Source organism: Felis catus, chromosome D4, assembly GCF_018350175.1.
Source record: "Felis catus isolate Fca126 chromosome D4, F.catus_Fca126_mat1.0, whole genome shotgun sequence".
In the NCBI taxonomy this organism is placed as follows: Eukaryota; Metazoa; Chordata; class Mammalia; order Carnivora; family Felidae; genus Felis; species Felis catus.
Window position 1 is genome coordinate 8,150,508 of NC_058380.1, and position 21,429 is coordinate 8,171,936.

Consider the following 21,429-nt stretch of genomic DNA (forward strand, 5'->3'; position numbering starts at 1 on the left):
TCTGTCTCTCTCTGTCCCAAAAATAAATAAAAAACTTTGAAAAAAAAATTTTAAAGGTAGCATTTAATGATGTGTAACACAAGAACAGGCTACTTGGTTTTTTTGTCTTGTTTACTTTTTTATTTTCTTTGTGTTGTGAATTTTTTCTTTCTTCTAAAATTTATTTTATGGAAGTGCAGCCGACACACAATGTTACATTAGTTTCAGATGTACAAGGTGATGCAACATCTCTATCTGTTGTGACGCTCACCACAAGTGTACCTACCATGTGTCACCATACAGTGCTGTTACAGTATCACTGACTGCATTCTCAGTGTTGCACCTTTTATTCCTATGATCCATTCCATAACTGGAGGCCTGGATCTCCCACTCCCTTCCCCCGTTGTGCCCAGTCCCCCACCCCCTTCCCTTCTAGCTACCATCAGTTTGTTCTCTGCATTTGAGTCTGGTTTTGCTTTTTGATTGTTGTGTGTTTTCAATTCCACATAGAAGTGAAATCATGTGGTATTTGTCTTTCTCTGTATGACTTACTTCACTCAGCATAACACCCTCTAGGTCCATCCATGTTGTTGCAAATGGTAAGATATTATTCTTTTTTAAGGCTGAGTAATATTCCATTGTGTATATATACCACTTCTCCTGTATCCATTCATCTATATGGATGGACACTTGGGCTGGTTCTATATCTTGGCTATTATAAATAATGCTGCAGTAAACATAGGGGTGCATATATCTTTTTGAATTTGTTTTGTTTTCTTTGGGTAAATACTCAGTAGTAGAATTACTGGATCATATGATAATTTTAGTTTTAGTTTTCTTTGAAGAACCTCCATACAGTTTTCCACAGTGGCTATACCAACTTACATCCCCACGACAGTGCACGAGGGTTTCTTTTCCCTACATCCTCACCACTCTCAATTCTTTCCTTTTTCATTCTATCTATTCATTTTTCATTTCATTCTATCCACTCTGACAGGTGTGAGGTGATATCTCCTTGTGGTTTTGATTTGCATTTCCCTGATGATGAGTGATATTGAGCATCTTTTCATGTGTCTGTTGGCCATCTGTATAACTTCTTTGGAAAAATGTTTATTGAGGCCTTCTGCCCATTTTTAATTGGATTATTTGCTCTTTGTGGTGTTGAGTTGCATAAGTTCTTTATACGTTTTAGAAATTAACCCCTTGTCAGATATGTCATTTGCAAATATCTTCTCCCATTCAGTAGGTTGCCTTGCTGTTTTGTTGATGGTTTCCTTTGATGTTCAAAACCTTTCATTTTGATGTAGTCTCAATAGTCTCATGTTTGCTTTTGTTTCCTTTGCCTGAGGAGACCTATCTAGCAAAGGCCAAGGCCAGTGTGAAAGAAATTACTACCTCTGTTTTCTCATAGGAGTTTTATGGTGTCAGTTCTTACATTTAGGTCTTTAATCCGTTTTGAGTGTATTTTCATGTATGGGGTGGGGACCACCATTTATTGAAGACATTGTCTTTTCTCCCTTGTTTATTCTTACTTCCTTTGTCATAGATTAATTGATCATATAAATGTGCCTACATTATAGGCTTATTTCTGGGCTATTCTGTTCATTGATCTATATGTCTGTTTCTGTGCCCGTATCATACAGTTTTGATTCCTACAGCTTTGTGTAGTATATCTTGAAATCTGGGATTGGGATACCTCCAGCTTGTTTTTTCTCAAGATTGCTCTGAGTCTTTTGTGGTTCCAGACAATTTTAGGGTTATTTGTCCTAGTTCTATAAGAAACACTGCTGGTATTTTGAGAGAGGTTGCATTGAGTTTGTAAACTGCTTAGGGGGTAGGATGGACATTTTAACAATATTAATTCCTTCAGCCCATGAGCATGGAAGGTCTCACCATTTGTTTGTGTCTTCAGTTTCTTTCATCAGTGTTTTATAGGTTTCACAGTACAGGTCTTTCACCTCCTTGGTTAAATGTATGCCTAACTATTTTATTCTCTTTGGTGCAATTGTAAATGCAATTGTTAATTTCTCTTTCTGCTAATTTGTTATTAGTGTGTAGAAACACAACTGATTTCTGCGTATTCATTTTATATCCTGCAGCTTTACTGAAATGTTACTTGGTTGTTTTAAATACATCAGGGAAAACGATTGGAACTAAACGGAAATGCTGTTAACATGGTATTCACACAGCTTTCTTGGGGGTGGGGGAGGGTCTTTTTTTTCCTTTGCAAAACATTTTTGGGCTTACGTGCATGTATGTGGTTGCTCAGTTTTTGTTTTTGCTTTCAAGTGTGCAAGACGGTATTATTAGCCATCATTACAGTGCCGTACATTAGACCCCCCAGAACTTACTCGTTAACTGAAAAGTTTATGTTTTTTGATCATCATCTCCCATTTCTCCCAGCTCCAGCCCCTGGCAACCACCATTCTACTCCCTGTTCTTGTAAGTTAAACTTTTTATATTCTACATATAAGGGAGATTATATAGTACTTATCTTTCTCTACCTGACTTGGTAATTAGTATTACGTCTTCGAAGTTTACCTATGTTTTTGCAACGGCTGAATGATACTCCGTTGTTTATATGTATACCACATTTTCTGTATCCATTCGTTCATCTGTTGATGAACGGGTTAGGTTGTCCCCACGCCTTGGCTATTACGAACGATGCTGCTGTGAACGTGCGAGGGCAGACACCTCTCTGAGACACTCATTTCGTTTCCTTCAGATGTGCACCCAGAGTGGCATCGCCACATTATATTGTGGCTCTGAAACAGAACAGAGTGTCCAGAAACAGCCCATAAGTTCAAGCATGTACCGTCAACAAATCCTTGACAAAGGCACAAGAATACACAATAGGAAAAGGGTAATCTCTTCAGTAAATGGTGTTGAGAAAAGCGGGGTGTCCACATGCAAAAGAATGAAATTGGACCACTATGTTTCAGCACTCAAAAAAATTGAAATAGATTAAAGACTTAAGTATAAGACCTGAAACTACAAAACCCCTAAAAGAAAACATAGGGTGTAAGCTCCTTGACATCAGTCTTGGCAGTGATGTTTGAGATCTGATACCAAAAGCACAGGCAACAGAAACAAAAATAAACAAAGTATACTCATTAAACTAAAAGGCTTGTCTGCACAGAAAGGAAACCATCAGCAAAATGAAAAGGCAGCCTACCAAATGGGGGAAAATATCTGTAAACCGTATATCTGAAAGAAGTTGCTATCTAAAATACAGAAGAGACTCGCACAACTCAAAAGCCAAAAAAAAAAAAAAAAAGAAAGAAAAAAAGAAAAAAAAAACTGCAAATAATCCAATTAGAGAATGGGCTAAGGACCTGAATAGACATTTTTTCAAAGAAGACATACACACAGCCCACAGGTACATGAAAAAGTTCTCAGCACCACTAATCATCAGGGAAATGCTATTATCAAAAAGACAAGAAATAACAAGTGTTGATGAGGATGTGGAGAAAAGGAATCCTTGTGCCCTGTTGGTGGGAACATAAATTGGTACAGCCATTATGGAAAACAGTATGAAGTTTCCTCAAAAAGTTAAAAATAGAACTACCCTTTGATCCAGCTCGGTTTTTCTTATTTATAAATTTAGACCAGGGACTCTGGATCAAAATCTTTTATGATCCGTTTCAACCGCAGCTGTTTTGAGTGCACATGCACTTTCCTGACTTACGTTGTCAGGACAAATGTACTTACTACGTGTACCTTTTTGCCGTGCTTAAAAAACCACTTGGGAGCAGTGGAAATTTTAGTAATGCTCCTCTGGGTTAGCTGCAGTTGACTAGAAAACTTCTTTATAACAGCCAACTTGAGACTTTAGAAAAAACTCAGACTAAAGGAGCTAATAGTTGTGACACAGTACTTTTTTCCTTCATCCCTGTGAGATAGGGGTTGTACATTTTTAATATCCTTCAGTCCAGTGGTTCTCAGAGTTCCACAGACCAACAGCACTGACCATCGCCTGAGAACTTGTTAGAAGCGCCAGCCTGGTTCTATAGGATCAGGAGTTTTGGGAGCGGGGTCTGTGTTTCAACAAGCCCTCCTGGTGATTCTGATGGATGCTCAAGTGTGAGAACCACATTCCTTTATTATAGAAAAAAAGAATTTAAATACAAAGTATAAACATCCAGTTATCTGCATGTAATGGTAATAGGATGATACAAATTTGAAGTTTCAATTCCAATACCTTGTCCATTATCAACATGTGTAGTAATGAAAATCCTACGGATGAATGAGAAAGTTCAATTAGTTGCTGCCAGAAAGCTTAACATTCATTCTTTCATTTCCTCCTTAGTTGTTTTGGCAACAAATCAATAAATGCATTTAGTTTTTACTTACTTGAAATAAGCTTGCCTTCTGAATGCAAATCAAGCCAAGTGTTTTGTTCGTGATTCTGAGTAGTATTTCTTACTTTATATTTTAATCTGTTGTTTTTTATTCTTGGGTAATAATAAGAGGTTAAGTGTCGTGTCACGTGAATTCCTTTCTGAACTACTGTTTTCCCCCTCGTGTCTGTCACAAAATGGACATGTCACCGCTCCTCTGTTGCATCCTTTGGCTTCAGTCTGACTTGAAGCATTCAAGAGGAGATCTGTTTGGAAACTCAAATAAGTCATCCATGCCGGCCAGCCAGAGATTATATACCGTACGAACGCAGTTTGTGGAAGGTTCCAAATAATGTGGCTCCTTTCACGCGGGGCATTTGTGATGCACATAAAACCTTCATAATGGAAAACTGTTGAAGGCAAGGCTCTTGATTTCAAACAACAGAAACCAACTCTGGCTTCTTTAAGCAAAACACAGGATTTATTGAAAGGTATTTGTGACTGAAGAAGTCTGCAGAGTATGACTGAAAAAGGTTAGGCAGCACCCAGACCATAAATAAAACCCCGTCCAAGAAGCCCAATGTGCCTCTGCTACCACTAAATTCTGCTCATGACTATGTAAGAGGGGTAGCAGTTCTCTTTTTTGAAAAATATTTACTTATTTATTTTTGAAAGAGAGCATTGTGGAGAGAGAGAGGGAGACAGAGAATCCCAAGGAGGCTCCACGCTGTCAGCACTGAGCCCAACACGGGGCTTGAACTCCCAAACCATTAGATCATGACCTGAGCCAAAACCAAAGTCGGACACTGAACCGACTGAGCCACCCAGGTGCCCCAACAATTCCTCACCCACGTGATTCACCTAATGCCGATTAAGTGAGATAATATATCTCCCATATTTAAAAATAATTCCTCCTAGTTCCCAAATTTTCCAAGTTCTCTGTGGTGCTCTCAAAGTTTTAGAAAATATTTAAAAGACATTCTGGCTGCCTTCAGTTACCTATTTCCTCCGTCTACTCCAATAAATCAAATATTGCTATCAGGACACTGAAACACTGTGGAATAAGATCACCTCCTGGGGCGCCTGGGTGGCGCAGTCGGTTAAGCGTCCGACTTCAGCCAGGTCACGATCTCGCGGTCCGTGAGTTCGAGCCCCGCGTCGGGCTCTGGGCTGATGGCTCGGAGCCTGGAGCCTGTTTCTGATTCTGTGTCTTCCTCTCTCTGTGCCCCACCCCCGTTCATGCTCTGTCTCTCTCTGTCCCAAAAATAAATAAACGTTGAAAAAAAAATTAAAAAAAAAAAAAAAAGATCACCTCCTATCATGTCTGATGAACATGTTCCAGAATCATGTCACATGACCCACCTGCAGCACTGGGACCCGTTTGCCACTCCCTTTTCTCATGGTTTCCAGCTACCTCCCTGGCTTCAGGCTTTTTTTTTTTTTTTTTCCAGGTTATTTCTCTGGCTGGAACATTCCTTCACCTTTCCGGACCCAAGCCTCCTTACCCCTGCCCCACTTTAGTACGAAATTCAGATTTCTTTCCAGAGTTCATAACAGTGTTTTTCAAACTTGTAAACTACCATCCACAGTTAGATGTACATTTTATACTCAGGTCAATGCACACGTGAGCATATGCATGCACACACCATGTATTTATATGATAGAAACAAACGTTCGTCAAAATAACCCTTCGCCTCACTAGGTATAATATGCTAGCATGTCGGCTGGCTATGCTAGTCTCTTTCTGTAATGCTGTTGTGACCTGTTAAAACTGTAAATGTGACCGACAGTTTAAAAAAATATTTAAGCTATCTGCATGTTTAATTTTTACCTACGTTTTAAACCTCACTTCTTTCTAATATCCTTCTCATTTCTAATTTCTTCCTAAATATCAGGATCTTTGTCGTGTTGTGACTTTGCACATACTGTGCTCTCTTCCCGATAGGTTTTTCTTTCCGCTTTCCATAGAGAGGACCCCTTTTCCTCTTTTAGTTTTAAGCTACGTATCTCTTCTTTGGGGTTACATTACTTGACTACTCTAATATGCTCCCTTCCACTTATTATCTTTCGTATTCAATTTTTATTTCATGAACTTAGGAAAATTCCTAATTATCTTATTTCATATATTTGTGATCACCTACTCCTTATATCATATAGCCCTTAATGACAGTAGATGTCTTGTCTGTTTTGTTCCTTTTATTCTGGGTGCTAGAATAGATGCCCAGTAAATGTTTGTTAAAAGAACGTGTACAGAGTAGCCAGTGAAGAATAAAACATTATACCAATATAAGATATTATCATGATCCACATTACCATATTCTGTCTTCATAATAAATTTTATGTAATAAAACTTGCAAGATATTTTATTTCCTTAATTTACCATTTTCGTGCCATTGCTTAATTTTATAGTTGACTGGCTTATTGGTGGGAGGATATTCAAAACCTGGGTAAAACACAAAGCACGTAGTTTGCAGATATTATATAGCTGGACTTGTGGATAAGACACTTGACGCTAAAGAAAATAGAAAATAGGTTATAGCTAAGGTAAATTGACATAATCATTCTAGTAAATAAGCGGGCTGGGACTATTCAGGGTCATGCTTAGCCAGAGTGTATGCTGAGGCATGATGGGATACAAACAGCACTAATTTCCTGAATTCACTGGATCAGTCCTGACATTCACACAGAACCTTATAAAAGAGTCAGCTACGAAGAAGCTTCTGTCCGCAAGCATGCACATACCTATGTATTTACCTCCATTACTGGATACACAGGCAGAACAATAGAAAGTGTTCTCTTCTGCTGTAGAAAGAATATGACACATTATTTTCGTAACAGTCTTTGGCAGTCAATAAAGAACGAGCAAAGGGAACACAGTAGCATTTTTCGAATGTGCACAGAACTGCCTGGGAATTTAGCTGTTTCCAAAATGTGCGGTCCAGAAATAGTGAGCTGCTTTCAGCCTGATATGCCAAATATTGAGTAATTTTCTGGAACGTATGTGTTGGAAATTTGGGGGGGGGGGGTGGGAAATAGTGTGCAAGCCGTAACTCACATGTATTCATGATACGTTATGAAAGATAGGCTGATCTCAGGTATCAGAATTAAAGAGTCGTTGCTTCTACTACGTAAGAAAGAACTGTTTTGGCTGTTGTCTGCTTTTTTTTTTTTTTTACATACATTTTTCAGTATTTATCCAGGAGTTTAGAGCATGCAGACCTGGCAGAGAACTTTAGGAGTTATCTGTGCATGGCTCTGGCTCCAGCTCCAGGCAGAAATCCAGCCCTGGGTTAGTGCTTATCTTCTTAACCTTTGAAGGACAGGACTAAGGATATTGTGGTCTGCCTCTATGACCCAGTTTAAGAGTCTCCTCTCTTCCCACTGTAAGTGTTGATTTGTCAGAGACAAATTCAGAAACCATTCACGACACTTGATTTCGTGATAAAATGTGTTCTTCCCTGCCCCTCCCCCCCAGCTGAAATTGTCAGTCTTTACCCCAATACGTGTTTGTGCAGTAGCCAAGGCTTTTCCCCCCACGTGATGTCAAATATGGATGAGGCACATTCTTCAGTGACCTTTCCCCTCCTCGCGTTCTTTTCTCACTTTCTAGCTCACGAATCATCTCTAACTACTAGAAGGATGTATGAAAATAAAAGTCGATTGCCATATTTTCATACTGATTTGCGGGCTATAGAGTTTTTGTATACCTACGGTGCATTTGTTTGTATTACCCTTGTTCACTGAGTACTTAGTATATCGAGGAGGCATGTCCAACAGATGGAGTGATTCAGATCCCTCGGAGTGTTTCTCTTATGATAGAGTGGCGATCTACTCTACTCTACTCTTGGTTCTTCCATGATCTTAGACCCTCTAAACTCCAAGTGTGAGGTGGTTAAGTGTCCTCTGAAACAACTCTGCCCTGTCCATCTCTCCTTGTTGATCACTGCGTGTCCGTCTTCTGCGATTGTGGTGCTAGGAGATAGTGAGCTCAGGTGTAAGGAAATCCCCAGGAGCCACAGGAAGTTCATGCATTCCCTGGACCACCTTGTAGAGATTTCTTCCCATGGTCGTTCACAAATATTTTTGACATGCATAAAAAGTTATTTCTTTGTGATGAAATGGTTGAAAGCGTGGGCTAAGTGCAGACTCCAAATCTTTTTTTTTTTTTTTTTTTTTTTTTTTTTTTTTTTTTTTTTTTTTTTTTTAGCTGTTTGCTTTGGGCAAGGCTATGTAATCTATCTAACCTTTTCTAAACAATTACTCACCTTGTCTGTGAAATAGAAATTAGAATAGTACCCATCTCATAGAGTTGTAATGAGGATTAAATGAGTTAACATCTGAAAAGCATGTAAAATAGTGCCTGTTGCATCAGAACTGGTCAGAAAATATTCTCTATTATTAGCTATTGGGTGTTTCATTTGTGAAATCAAGTTAGTGCTAGGAGCACGCGTAATCATTTTGTTTGGACCATGAAAAGGAAGGCCAGCAGCGTACCCACCTTTGTGGAAATATTTATTGTCACCTATTTATTTCTACACTTTACTTGGCTTTACTTAAATAGCAACAAAAGACGGTTATTTTCAGCGCAATGACATAGGGTCATTGTCATATTTGGATAAATTAAAGTGACCGCATTTCTCTTTTTTACCTAAATTTGAAATCAACATGGCTATTCTTTGAAATATAAATGGACTTCCAGTCGGGAAATAGAACTGTGATGTATATGTATTTTAAATGGCATCTTTCTATGTGTAAAAAAGCGTTCTCTGTGGAGTTATTTCAATCATCACCCCAAACTAAATTTTGTACTTGGATCTGTGCTCTTTCAGGAAAGCAGTAACTTTACCGAGTGGAGAATACTTTTGGAACATCTTTATTATTTTACTAGAATGTACATTATAAATTATATTACAAGTATCCATTGTAATGGGTTTAAATGACCTGCTTTCAGCGACACCAAAACATCTCGGAATAGTTTACGTAACTTCTCATGTGTCCACAAAACAAAGAAGGATTTATGTTTTAGAAATTGATGAAAGTGGCTATTATGTCAAATATACTTTTAAATAGAATCGTATTTTTATTTGTTGACTAGTGTGCCTGCTGGATACCAGCAGGTGCGTCAAGTGTTGAGGGCACAGATGGGAATAAAATGTGATTTCACAGGAGTCCGGAGACATGAGGAAATTAGCAGTAAGTGCATTACTGGAAATTAGCAGGAAGTGTTTCAGGTTTGCACAGGGTGTTGGGAGACGACAGGGAACAAACGGAACAGCCCTACTGGGAGTGGCCATAGAGGGCAAGGGGTGCAGAAAAATAATTCTGGGGGGAACCAGTGAAAAGGTCCGCGTGGTGTGAGCACGGGGGGGGGGGGGGGGGGGGGACCGGCCCTCACAGCTTCCTGTAAGGCAGATCAAGGGTTTAGAATTTCTTCTGGAGGCCAGGGAGATTCATGGAGAGGTTTTTAAGAAAACTTTTATTTTCGGATTTGAATTTTAGAAAAGTTAGTTCCCCTGGCCGCAGATCTGAAGACGGATTGGAAGAGAACCAAGTTAGAGGAAAGAAAGCCAGTGAGAGGGCAGTTATAATAGAGAATATTGTGAGTGAAGGCAGTGAGTATGAAAATGGAAAGGAGAATTGAAAAATTGTTTAGAAGGTAAAATTAGGAAGACTTAGTGACTGATGTCGGGCTGGACGAGGAAAGAGTCAGTAATAATTTCCAAAGCTGAGGGTGGTGGTGCCGCCCTCCGCCCGGAAGTGGGGGGACTATGCGAAAAGGAGCAAGAGAGATGGAGAATTTCTTTCTGGTCGAATGTTAAATTTTACTCAGGGGACTTCCCATGTATCGTGGGGTTTCCTGGTAGAGATACCCAGGTGGCTGTTAGAAACCAGATTTTAAATTCTTAAAGGTATAATCACAAAGTAGAGAGAGAGATTAATTTAGGTAAGGTCATTTACTATGAGCGTGGTAAAAAGTGATCTGAATAAAAAGGAGAAAGAAAAAAACTAAAAATGGAGACCTCAGAAACTCTTAGTATTTAAAATCCCAGAAAGCTGGAGCTTCCAAAAGGTTCTTGAAAGGTAATGGTGGAAAAAAGTGGAGAAGAAATGCTATAGAAACTTAAGAAATGAGAGAGGTTAGGACCGAGTTACTTTATGTATACATAGAGGAGAGCTGAGAACATAGACACCAAACTATCAGGAGTGGCTAGCTCTGGAGTGTGGCAGGTTGAAGAGAATGATGATAGAACCGGGAATTTTAATATTTGAGTTTTTGATATTTGAATTTTTTTAAGTGAAAGTATTTTATACCTCTCCGTCCTACTTTTGCAACTTGTGGTGAGCTTCTAATTATTTCAGAATGAGAAGTGAAAAGCCAAAGTCAGGTTAAAATTTGAGTTAGAGTCCATTGGAAATGGAAAATAAGTCAGGCAAATAAGCTACTTAATCAGAACAGGAGAAGGAAGAAAAGGGCTCCACGGAGCGGTCAACAACGTTATGCTACAGACTGGTCAAAAAAGATAAGGATTGACTGCAGCCTTTTAGCTTGGTATTTAGATTTGGTCACAAGTGACCTTATTAAAAGCAACTATAATGAGAAGCCAAGGGCAGAAGCTTAACTCCACTTGTTGCCAAGTGGAAAGTGAGGGCATGCAAAGATGGCACAGTCTTCTCCAACAGAAACCTGAGTGTGAAGGAAGAGAAGGGGGTAGAGAGCGGGACTGAGGGTCCAGGGTGAGTGAACTCTTTGCTCAAGGTCCTTACGGTGGCCAGAAAGAGATCCAAGCCCGCTCCCTTGGTCATGAAAGCTGCTTGCCGGCCATCCAAGAGTGGGGAGTAGCAGGGTGAGTTGACTCATCAGCCCCCTTCTTAAAACTGGGATCCGCAGGAAGTGTTGTAAGGAATCGGACAAGTTGTTCAGGAAGTTTTCTTACACGGACGAGACCTGAACTTATCTATACGCTGGAGGTAGGCACTAGCTGAGGGCAAAATAGCTCTCAGGTACAGAGGAGTGTTGAGGTACTCTCATTTGGGAAGTCAACCCAACTATGTCCGGAGTCAAGTTTCATGCAAAAATGCCAAACTTGCCTTGTTCCAAAGGCTAATAAGCTAACTGATGTCATTTAAACATATATTCACGCTAGAAAAAAAAAAAATCATTCAGATGATAGAAATAAGCTACTAAATTGCTTCCTTTCTCCTTCTTCTTCTAAAGCCGAACAACAACTTACCCTTACACAGAAACGCAGATGTACAGCCAAAACACTGGAGGGAATTACTTTGATACTCAAGGGAGTTCTGCGCAGGTGACTACCGTGGTTTCGTCCCACAGCATGGTGGGCACCGGTGGGATTCAGATGGGCGTCACCGGAGGACAACTCATCAGCAGCTCTGGAGGAACCTATCTTATCGGCAATTCTATGGAGAACTCTGGTCACTCAGTGACACACACTACTCGGGCCTCCCCAGCGACAGTAAGTATTTCAGTTTTGACTTGTTCCATTTAGCTTCTTGCTAGCGCCTACGGTACATTTTCCTCTCTGGAGGGGAGAAAACAACACAGACTGGGCTGGGCAAGACTGTGTCGAGCAGTTTGAGTACTGTGGCATTACCCAGGGTGTGGTACGTGTGGTATTATTGTGCAGAACAATATTGATGTTGTGCCCCACAATTAGGTGAATTGGGAAGTTGTTATTAATAATGGAAAGATGGGTGTGTCTTACTCATTAATGCTGATTTTCATAGGCTTCCTTCAGTGATATTCAGTAAAATTAATTTCTGTGGAAAGAAATTACTTTCATGTTATGTGGGTTGACACCGCTTTATGAGATAAAAGCCAGGAAATAATAGAGTAAAATACAACTTAGTTTGGAATTTTCGCGAACAGTGATATTTATGTTAACTCATCACTGGAGAAGTTACCATATGTAGAATAGCATTTCCCAAACCTTACATATTTAGTCTGGCCATATTCACACCACCTCTACTGTTATTTACTTAACGTATTTTTAAAATGGATTCACTTCTAAAACCGTGTGTCCTTTTTTTTCTAAAGTCCATGAAAACCCATACTTAAATAGTGAAAACAAAAGTGTTTACCCAGGTGCCATATTGTAAAGTCAGTTTGCATTCTGCCACAGAGACGCTTGGGAAAGCACTGATCTAGGTGATTTCAGCAAAAAAGCATCCACGTTGGCTCTGATGATAGGCATAAGGAAGCCGAACACACCTACATATTTGAATTTTCACGCTTTTAAAGTTTAAGAAAAATACTTATTTTGACACAAGAAATTGCCATGTGTTGAAAGGCCGTCATAGAAGTAGGAATAGAAAGCTGTGCAGAATTTGATATCATCAAACTCTATCCCAAGGTTTCCCTGCTCACCGCAGCTAAGTGTAAGGAGAATATTCACTGAGAACCGCCTGGAGGAAGTGGCAATGGCATTGAGCTCATAGGTGCCTCATGTAAAGGGGAGCTGGGGATTTGAATTCAGTGCATTTCGTGATCTTACCGTGTGTTTTGTTCTTACAACGAAACAGAGATAGAAACACATTTGGTAGAAAATAATTACGAGAGGCTTTATAGCTCTCATTTTATGGATTTTCCTCGAGATGTAATATGTACTTGGTAAGTATTTTGTACGTAATTTTTGGGTTGGTAATCAATACAAGTGTTCATACTTTTCATCATTTAGTACCTTTTCCCTACTCCGTTTCTTAAAGCCCATTATATTTAATTTACCGTTTCCTGCTAACATCAGAACAAGATGACCTAGCCATTCTGAGGGAGGGCTCTTTTTTGTACTTTTTTTCTTTGTGTTGTGAAGCATTTCTTATGTGTGTTCGTCTCTTGCTTTCAATAACACTAAATGTGGCATTCCCAAACTTTTTTTGTCACGCCAGGATATTTGTGTAGATTAGGGACGCAATCATGGCTTCTCTGGACCTCAGTTCCCCTCGCAGCAAAACAAGGGCTTAGTTAAACCGAGTGATTTCCTAATTTCCTCCCAGCTTTAAAAATCGTAATATTTACAAAGGAATTGTAAAATGTTCTAGATGTAAAAGTAACTCCACCTTGACCATTAAAGGAAAAGAGGTAGATTAGGTGCCGGTACTTTATAGCGCGCCTGATAAGGGCCCCCCAGAAAAGTCATTTTCAGTGGAAAGAGAAACACTTGTCATTTATCAAGGCCTTAGGAAGACTGACGAATGGGGAGAAAGAGTTCTTTCCACTTTGCTTTCATCGCCCTCTCCCATGCTGGCGTACCATCTGTCCATCCCCAATCCTTCTCCTGGCTCTCCTGCTTGCCTTCACACTGAAGGCAGCCTCGCTGTTAAACATCTTCATCCACTTGATGGGGGTTTACTAAATGTACGAGCGTTATCGCTGAGTTAATGAAATTGATTATCCTGGGTCGTGGCGATACAGGTGCAAACGTAACGAAGGAAGTCTTACAGGTTTTGTTTTGTTGGTTTTCTACGTAGACCATGAGAAGTGGCATCGCTCCTTAAGTTATCCATCACACAGATTTGGTGTGTGATTTTTATTATCTTAATTGGTAAATTAAACTAACCCTTAAAATAACTGGATTATAATCACCGGGAATAGTGGAAACCTCTTTAAAAAAAAATAGTCAATTCACAGTGTTAATTGTGTATATTAATTTATTCTCACCAAATTAATGTTTAAGGGTAATATTTAAGGATGTTCTTTGGTAGCTTGTTTTCTTCTTTTACAAGAAAATTTCCTTTTTAGCAAAAGGAGTAAAAAAGTGAAATAAAAAGATGGCTTTTGCACGGAAAACTCATAAGGTGCCTCCTCAAAGCACATGTGACAGTGTCCTGTGATGGATACATACTGTCTAAATATACATCTGCTAGTGTTTATTGTATTATCTTACATTTATGACCAAGATTTATATTTGATTTAGACCCCCCCCCCCATAGTCCTGAATATCTTCATCTCCATCATTCACAGCTGTGTGCACAGTTTCACATCTGTTACTGTAGTAAAGCTAACAAAGTTGAAGGGCCGTGAAACCTATTTAAGATTTTCTACCATTCTCCTTTTGCCAAACGTTAGAAAATGTGTGGCTTCTGATTGTTTAGACTCCTAGAACTCAAGATTTTTTGAGAGAGCCCATGTCCTTAAAGGGAATTTACTGATTTTCACGTAGCTTTTTCATTCTCTGCACACCCAAACAAAGAATGTGCGTGAGCACAATCTCTAACAACTTGTTGGCCAAGACTCAAGGCATTTCTTTCAAACATTGAGCGGGGCTGTGCCATTGAAGTTTCTTTCTCTGGCTGTTCTATAGAGTTCAGCCTATCACCTGTGGCATGCCTAACACAGCCGACCAGGTAGCAGTAGCCTTTGCTGTGGTCAGAATTCCCTCCTGGGAAATAGTCAGTTGGGCTGTTCCTTAAGAGGCTATAATACGTGGAATATGTAGTCAGTTAATTTGGTTGATGCGGAGCTAGTTTGAGCTCTTGGGAACAACACAAACCTTTACTCGGTTTATGGGTAGCAAGGTTTCCTGCTCCAGTTCTCAGAATCATTGCCTTCACTCTCTTACATCTGGCCTCAGTCTATACAGAAATACTTCTATCTGAATTTAGTAGGAATAACTTCTGAATCAAAGGAAGGTTTACTCCAATGTGCAAACCAGTTCCTAGGATATGCCAATGGGAACGAAAAGATCATTTTACATCGATGCCGTTACTAAGAAAAATAAAGAAATAGCACTTGAAATATTTTCTGACCTAGTCTCAGTATACAACCGTCTGTCTTCTACTAGAAGGCTCTCTGCATCATTAACAGAGAATTTGCTTTTGAGCATATGATTTCCTTTAGTTTCATACCTTTAAGTGAAAAAATATTTTATATAACATGTTTTCGTATTTGATCCCTGCATTGTAAAAATGTCCAGATTTCAAGTTACGTAGAAATATCAGAATTTTCTAAAAGATGATGATAGTAACAAATATAGTTTTATTTTATGAATGTATTATGGTATAAACCACTGATATTCAGATTTGGCCAAAATACTACTTCTCCTTTTACTTACTGTATTTTTTTTCACTTGGTCAGTGGAGTCCATGTGTATAAACTTTATATAATAGGTATATATGTTTTTACTTACATAAACGTGTATACACACATTTAATAGGCATTTCCTACTGCTAGTATTAAGTAATTGTCAAAAGAATGAGCATTTTTATTGGAACATCACTGGATGTGAGTTCAGCTAAGCTGCTACCTGAATAAATGGTTTACATTTTATAAAACTAATCATTCCAGGGATCTATTTATTGTTAATATGTCAGTGCCCATGGACATTATGGCAGAAGTCTTAGCTTCAGTCACGGCTCTAGCTCGTCATATACTTTGACCTTTCTCCTAACCGCATCACCATGATGTTTCCTTGTATGTCTTTATCCATTTAAAACTGTGATTTTTCTTCATTGTTTTTCTGTATAACCATACCATTTGTAGAATTTTTAGAATTTTGGAACCTGAGCCCAATTTGCGTTTGAGGCTCAGAAGCTTGTGATTGTAGTTAGTGATATTTTTGTGCTCATCACAACATAGTTATCCCAGACTTTATAATAATTAGCAATTTAAGAAGCTTTATTTACTCACTTCTCTATAAAATAACATTTGTGTTCTTATAATTAGATGGTTATTTATGGAGGGTTTTTTTTTCTCTTCTTGTTAACTAAATAAGATTACATTAATCATTTTTTAGACTGTGATATGAAAGCTAATTTTTATACCTTTCTATATATACATTTAGTAATTATATATGTTAAATGCCTCTTGCTAAAAGTAGATCCCACCAAAAGGCACAAGGAAAATGTATTGAAACTAATATTGTTCATACCTCTCCTTCCTTTGATTAATGTAAAATATCCTAATTTCTTTGATTTATCTGGAAGAAAATTTGAATGTCCATCTGACGCTATATAAACAAAAGTCTGGTCTAGCTTATATAATTTATAGAAAGTTAAGAATTTGCTTAAGAGTTATAGATGCTTTTTTCCTTTATTTTTGGGTTTACATGTTCATGGATTTTATGTAAGAGAATTTTTTTTTCTAAAAAGATGAATGAATGGGGTGCCTGGCTGGCTCAGTTGGTAGAGCGAATAACTCTCTATCTTGGGGTTGTAAGTTTGAGCCCCATGTTGGGTACAGTGATGACTTAAAGACAAATGAATATGTTTAGTGCCTCCAGAAAATGCTTTTGCCCTTCTTGTTCCTTTGGTTTTTATTAATTTTGTATATGCATTAGCTACATATTTTTAAGTAGCACAGCTCAAAAGATCTAGGAGTGTGCATGATGAGGTGGTCTCCTGATCTGTTCTGCAGGGTTTTTCCTTGGAGGCAACGAGTGCATCAAGTTCTTTGAGTATTCATTTTAATTTTAAGTTTTTTAACGTTTATTTATTTTTGAGAGACAGAGACAGAGTGTGAGTGGGGGAAGGGCAGAGAGAGAGGGAGACAGAATCGGAAGCAGGCTCCAAGCTCTGAGCTGTCAGCACAGAGCCCGACGTTGGGCTCAAGAAATTTGAGAAAGATAAATACCATATGATTTCACTCAGATGTGGAATTTAAGACAAAAAACAAGCAAAGGGGGAAAAAGAGAAACAAATCGAGAAACAGACTCTTAACTATAGAGAACAAACTGATAGGGCTCTGGGGCTCTCTGGACTGCGAGATCACGACCTGAGTCAAAGTCAGACGCTTCACCAGCTGAGCCACCCAGGTGCCCCAAGTTTAATTATCATATATAAAGATATGCTTGGAAGAAAAATCTTTTAATTTAAAAGCGTGCATAAATTATGCATGCATCAGTTATTTTATATATCATATTTCATGTATTACAGACATAATAATTTCTATTTTAAATGATTTTTTTAGTCTTCCAGGCAATCCCAATGACAAAAACACAGAAAGAAAGCACTCCACTTATCTTGGTAGAAGCCTGTATGTCCATTATGATCATAGCATTTTCTGTTTTCCTGTGCCGTGTTTTCTCTAGGCCAACTTGAACCCCCACGTGAACCTCCTCAGAGAGAGTACCGTGAATCTTCTGCTTCCTGTACTAAATCCTAAATTGACTGAAGGTTCTGGGACCTCATTTTCGAAGCACTTAATAAAATGGGACTTTGAGTGACTGGTGGTCTCCATCGCTTCATCTAAATTCCATTCAGCCGTCAGTCAGTTCCACTCCACTCCAGCCTTGAGGCTGATAAGATCTGGAGGCAGTAATTTTACGGTTAAGGCTGTAAGACATTCCACTCCTAGAAATCTTGATAAACTAGAAGGTTAAGACAAACAGAATGACAGGGGCCTTCAGCCTCTCCTGAGCCTAGCTGATGGATTCCCTTCCATTTCTAAAGCACAAATAGAATGAATTATTTTTATTTTTAGCTATTTCCTAGAGAAACAGCATTTCAGAACACAGGTCTGTTACGTAACCTGTGAGAGATGGCTAGATTCTATTTCATGTGAAATCAAGATTAGGAAGGTTTTTTTTTTAAAAAAATGAATTTATTTATTTTGTGAGAGAAAGGGAGAGCGTGAGCAGGAAAGGGGTGGGGAGAGAGAGGGAGAGAGAGGATCCCAAGCAGGCTCTGTGCTGTCAGCACAGAGCCCGATGTAGGGCCAATCTTACAACTGTGCAATTAGGAAGGTTTAATGATATTTGCAAATTCTTACAAATAGAGGAATAAGTAACTTTTGCTTTACCCTTGTATTTATAAGTGAAATTTCAAATTAATTTATTAGTTCGAAACTACTCTAGAGTTTGAAGGAAGAAAAAAAAACATGTTTCACTCCTGAAGACCAGGCAATCCAAATAAAATATGAAACGTATTGGTGGTAATTAAAGTACACTGTAGTCTGTGAGTTACATATGAATCATGAGACCCATAAAGTTTTTTTTTATTAAGTTTTAATTTTAATTCCAGTATAGTTAGCCTACAATATTACGTTAGTTTCACGTATACAACATGGTGATTCTCCAGTTCCATACATCTGGTGCCTATCACAGCAGGTGCCCTCCTTAATCCCCATCACCTATTTCACCCCTCCCCCACCCACCTCCCCTCCGGTGACCATCACTTTGTTCTCTATAGTTAAGAGTCTGTTTCTTGGCTTGTTTCTCTTTCTTTCCCCCTTTGCTTGTTTTTTGTCTTAAATTCCACATCTGAGTGAAATCATAGGGTATTTGTCTTTCTCAGTCTGACTTCTTTCGCTTATACTCTCGAGCTCCATCCATGTTGTTGCCCATGGCGAGATTTTGTCCCTTTTTGTGGCTGAGTAATATTCCATTGCTTATACATACCTCATCTTTTTAATCCATTCATCTATCAGTGGACACTTGGGCTTCTTCCATATCTTGGCTATCGTAGATAATGGCGCAATAAACATAGGGGTGCGTGTATCTCTTTGAATTAGTGTTTTGTTTTGTTTTTTTGTATTTTTTGGTAAATATCCAGTATTGCAGTGTAGGGTAGTTAGACCCATAAAATTTTCACACTTCCTCTTCCACTGGCCCATGTCTTTTCGTTTAATGAGGGAAATTACAACACAATACGTATGACCAATTACCACTTTTCTTTTTTTTTTTCAATGTTTATTTATTTTTGCGACAGAGAGAGACAGAGCATGAACGGGGGAGGGGCAGAGAGAGAGGGAGACACAGAATCAGAAACAGGCTCCAGGCTCTGAGCCATCAGCCCAGAGCCTGACGCAGGGCTCAAACTCATGGACCGCGAGATCGTGACCTGGCTGAAGTCGGACGCTTAACCGACTGCGCCACCCAGGCGCCCCTCAATTACCAGTTTTCAAATGAGAGAGAATTTCTCCATGTTCCCATGTTTATCAATTTATCCTACAAAAGCATGTGATTTGATTACCACTTTCTCAGCATGCATAACTGTAGTTGTTTTTATTGGCCACAGAATTATATGGCTTCTTTTAAAATCTAGCTACTGCATTTGGTTATAATTGTCGGTACCCATAAATTTCACTGGCTAGGAGTTTTGTAATCTAACTGTAGAAAGTTAGAAATAATTGTACACATTTATTTTAAATTTACTCATTATAAGTTTCAGTACCTTTCCCATCTGCCTTGTAGGAAAGGAAGATGGGAGTTTTTTAACCGTGCTTTCAAAATTACAAGAAAGATGTAGTTAGAGAAGAAAAAGAAAATATGAAAATTCAAAGGAGATAAGGAGGTTAGCATTGCAGATGATATGATTATATACCTGCTAAAAACCCTAGAGACCAAATGAAAAACTATAATAAGAGAATTTAGTAAAATTCATATTCAATGAGATCAGTATGGTTTCTAGAAACAAATAACAGCAATTAGAAAATATTATGAAAGCAAAGATCTCATTTATAATAAGTTTAAAATATACCAGGCAGTAAATGAACAATATTTGTATAAGATCCAGCTTAATATGGGGCACGTGGGTGGCTCAGTTGGTTGAGTGTCTGACTTCAGCTCAGGTCATGATCTCATGGTCAGTGAGTTCGAGCCCCACGTTCGGCTCTGTGCTGATGGCTCAGAGCGTGGAGCCTGCTTCAGATTCTGTGTCTCCCTCTCTCTGCCCCTCCCCCCTCATGTTCTGTCACTCTCTCTCTCTCTCTGTCAAAAATAAATAAACATTAAAAAATTTTTTAAAAAAGATCCAGCTTAATAAAACTCTCTATGTTCCTGAGGGGCACAAAAAGAAGTTCGAATAATTAAAAAGAAGTTTCAGCATCAAACATTTTGAATCCTGTTAATTTTAATATTTCAGTATGATCCCAATCAAAATACCAATAGGTCCTTCTCTGTTTATGAGAAAGACGTGTTTATATAAATAAACATGTAAGAATAGCGAAGGGAATTTTGTAAAAAGAGAAATACTGGAGAATAATGTTAACAGCCCTACAGTGGGATTCAAACATATTATAAAATTATAATAATTAAGGCAGAATGGTCAGCACATGACTGGATCAGTCTAGCCCAGTGCTGGACTAAAGACCATAAACAGGTCAAATGTATGGAGGAATATAGTATATGATAAAGGTCACACTGCCTGTCAGTGGAGAAATGATGGACTATCAATAAATGATATTTGGGACAACTGGATAACTAGGAGAGAAGATTGGGTTGGTTCCGTACCTTAACTCCTTATGCAAAAATTAATTGCGCTTGGATGGAAGCACGCATCTTATGATTATCTTTTTGTAGTAGTGAAGCTGATGTGAAATTCAGAAGCTACAAAGAGTATCTCGATAAAATCTGCTACATAAAAGTGAAAACATTCCACGTGCCCGAAACCACAGTAAACAAAGGCAACGGGGCAAGAACAACTGGGCATAAAGTTCAGAGACATTACATCTGAAGAACTGATCTGTTTCATATACAGACCACTCTTATAAACCCCTCAGAAAAATAAAAAGACCAAGAAATGGGGAGAGTATATGAACGAGCAGTCCCCGTAGAAGGAGATGGAAAATAACCCCCCCAAAGAGACTGTCGTTTATGTTTCACGCAGGTAGAGCCAGGAGAGTCAGTAAGCCTTACCGTGGGTAGAGAGAACCCAGACCTCTCCCGCCCTACTGGTAGGAATCTAGACTGGCACAGGATTGGAAAGCAGTGTGGACATTTGTATAAAAGTTGACAACACACATGTCCTTTAACCCCCAGAGTGTACTGTGTACTTCTAGTAATTTATCCTACCTGTGATACTCTTCCATATATAAAATGCATAAACAGCCGTATTCCACTGAGGGTTCTTTATAATAGAAAAATTGGGAAAAGGCTTAACTAACCCATCAGCAGGAAGCTAGGTAAATATGTTTTGGTGCCTTTTTCTTCATTCAGTGGGATTTTCTACAGCCGGTCAAGAATGAGGAAGTAAGTGTATGTACTTACATGAATAGGGAGAAACATACATAGATTTAGATATAGAGAGATGAAAAGATCTCCGTATTATAAAAGGAAAAAAGCAAGAGGTTACGTGTGTTTAAATAGAAACCTGTATTTGCATATGCTTATATAAGCACAAAGATATCTCCAGAAGAATGCATGAAGAAAAAAACACA

General features: G+C 38.7%; 1 protein-coding gene across 13 annotated transcripts in view; it reads left to right on the plus strand.

Moving 5' to 3' along the window:
* RFX3 (regulatory factor X3) overlaps positions 1–21,429 on the plus strand; it is a 295,498-nt gene that overhangs the window by 177,061 nt on the left and 97,008 nt on the right. For 11 of the 13 annotated variants that reach the window (XM_019815721.3, XM_019815723.3, XM_023243298.2 and 8 more), the window contains 2 exons: positions 2,383–2,421; positions 11,536–11,794. In XM_019815721.3, coding sequence (XP_019671280.2) covers positions 2,383–2,421; positions 11,536–11,794 — 298 coding nt within the window. The remainder of the gene's footprint in view (positions 1–2,382; positions 2,422–11,535; positions 11,795–21,429) is intronic. The other 2 variants (XM_045043102.1, XM_045043106.1) reach the window with 1 other exon arrangement.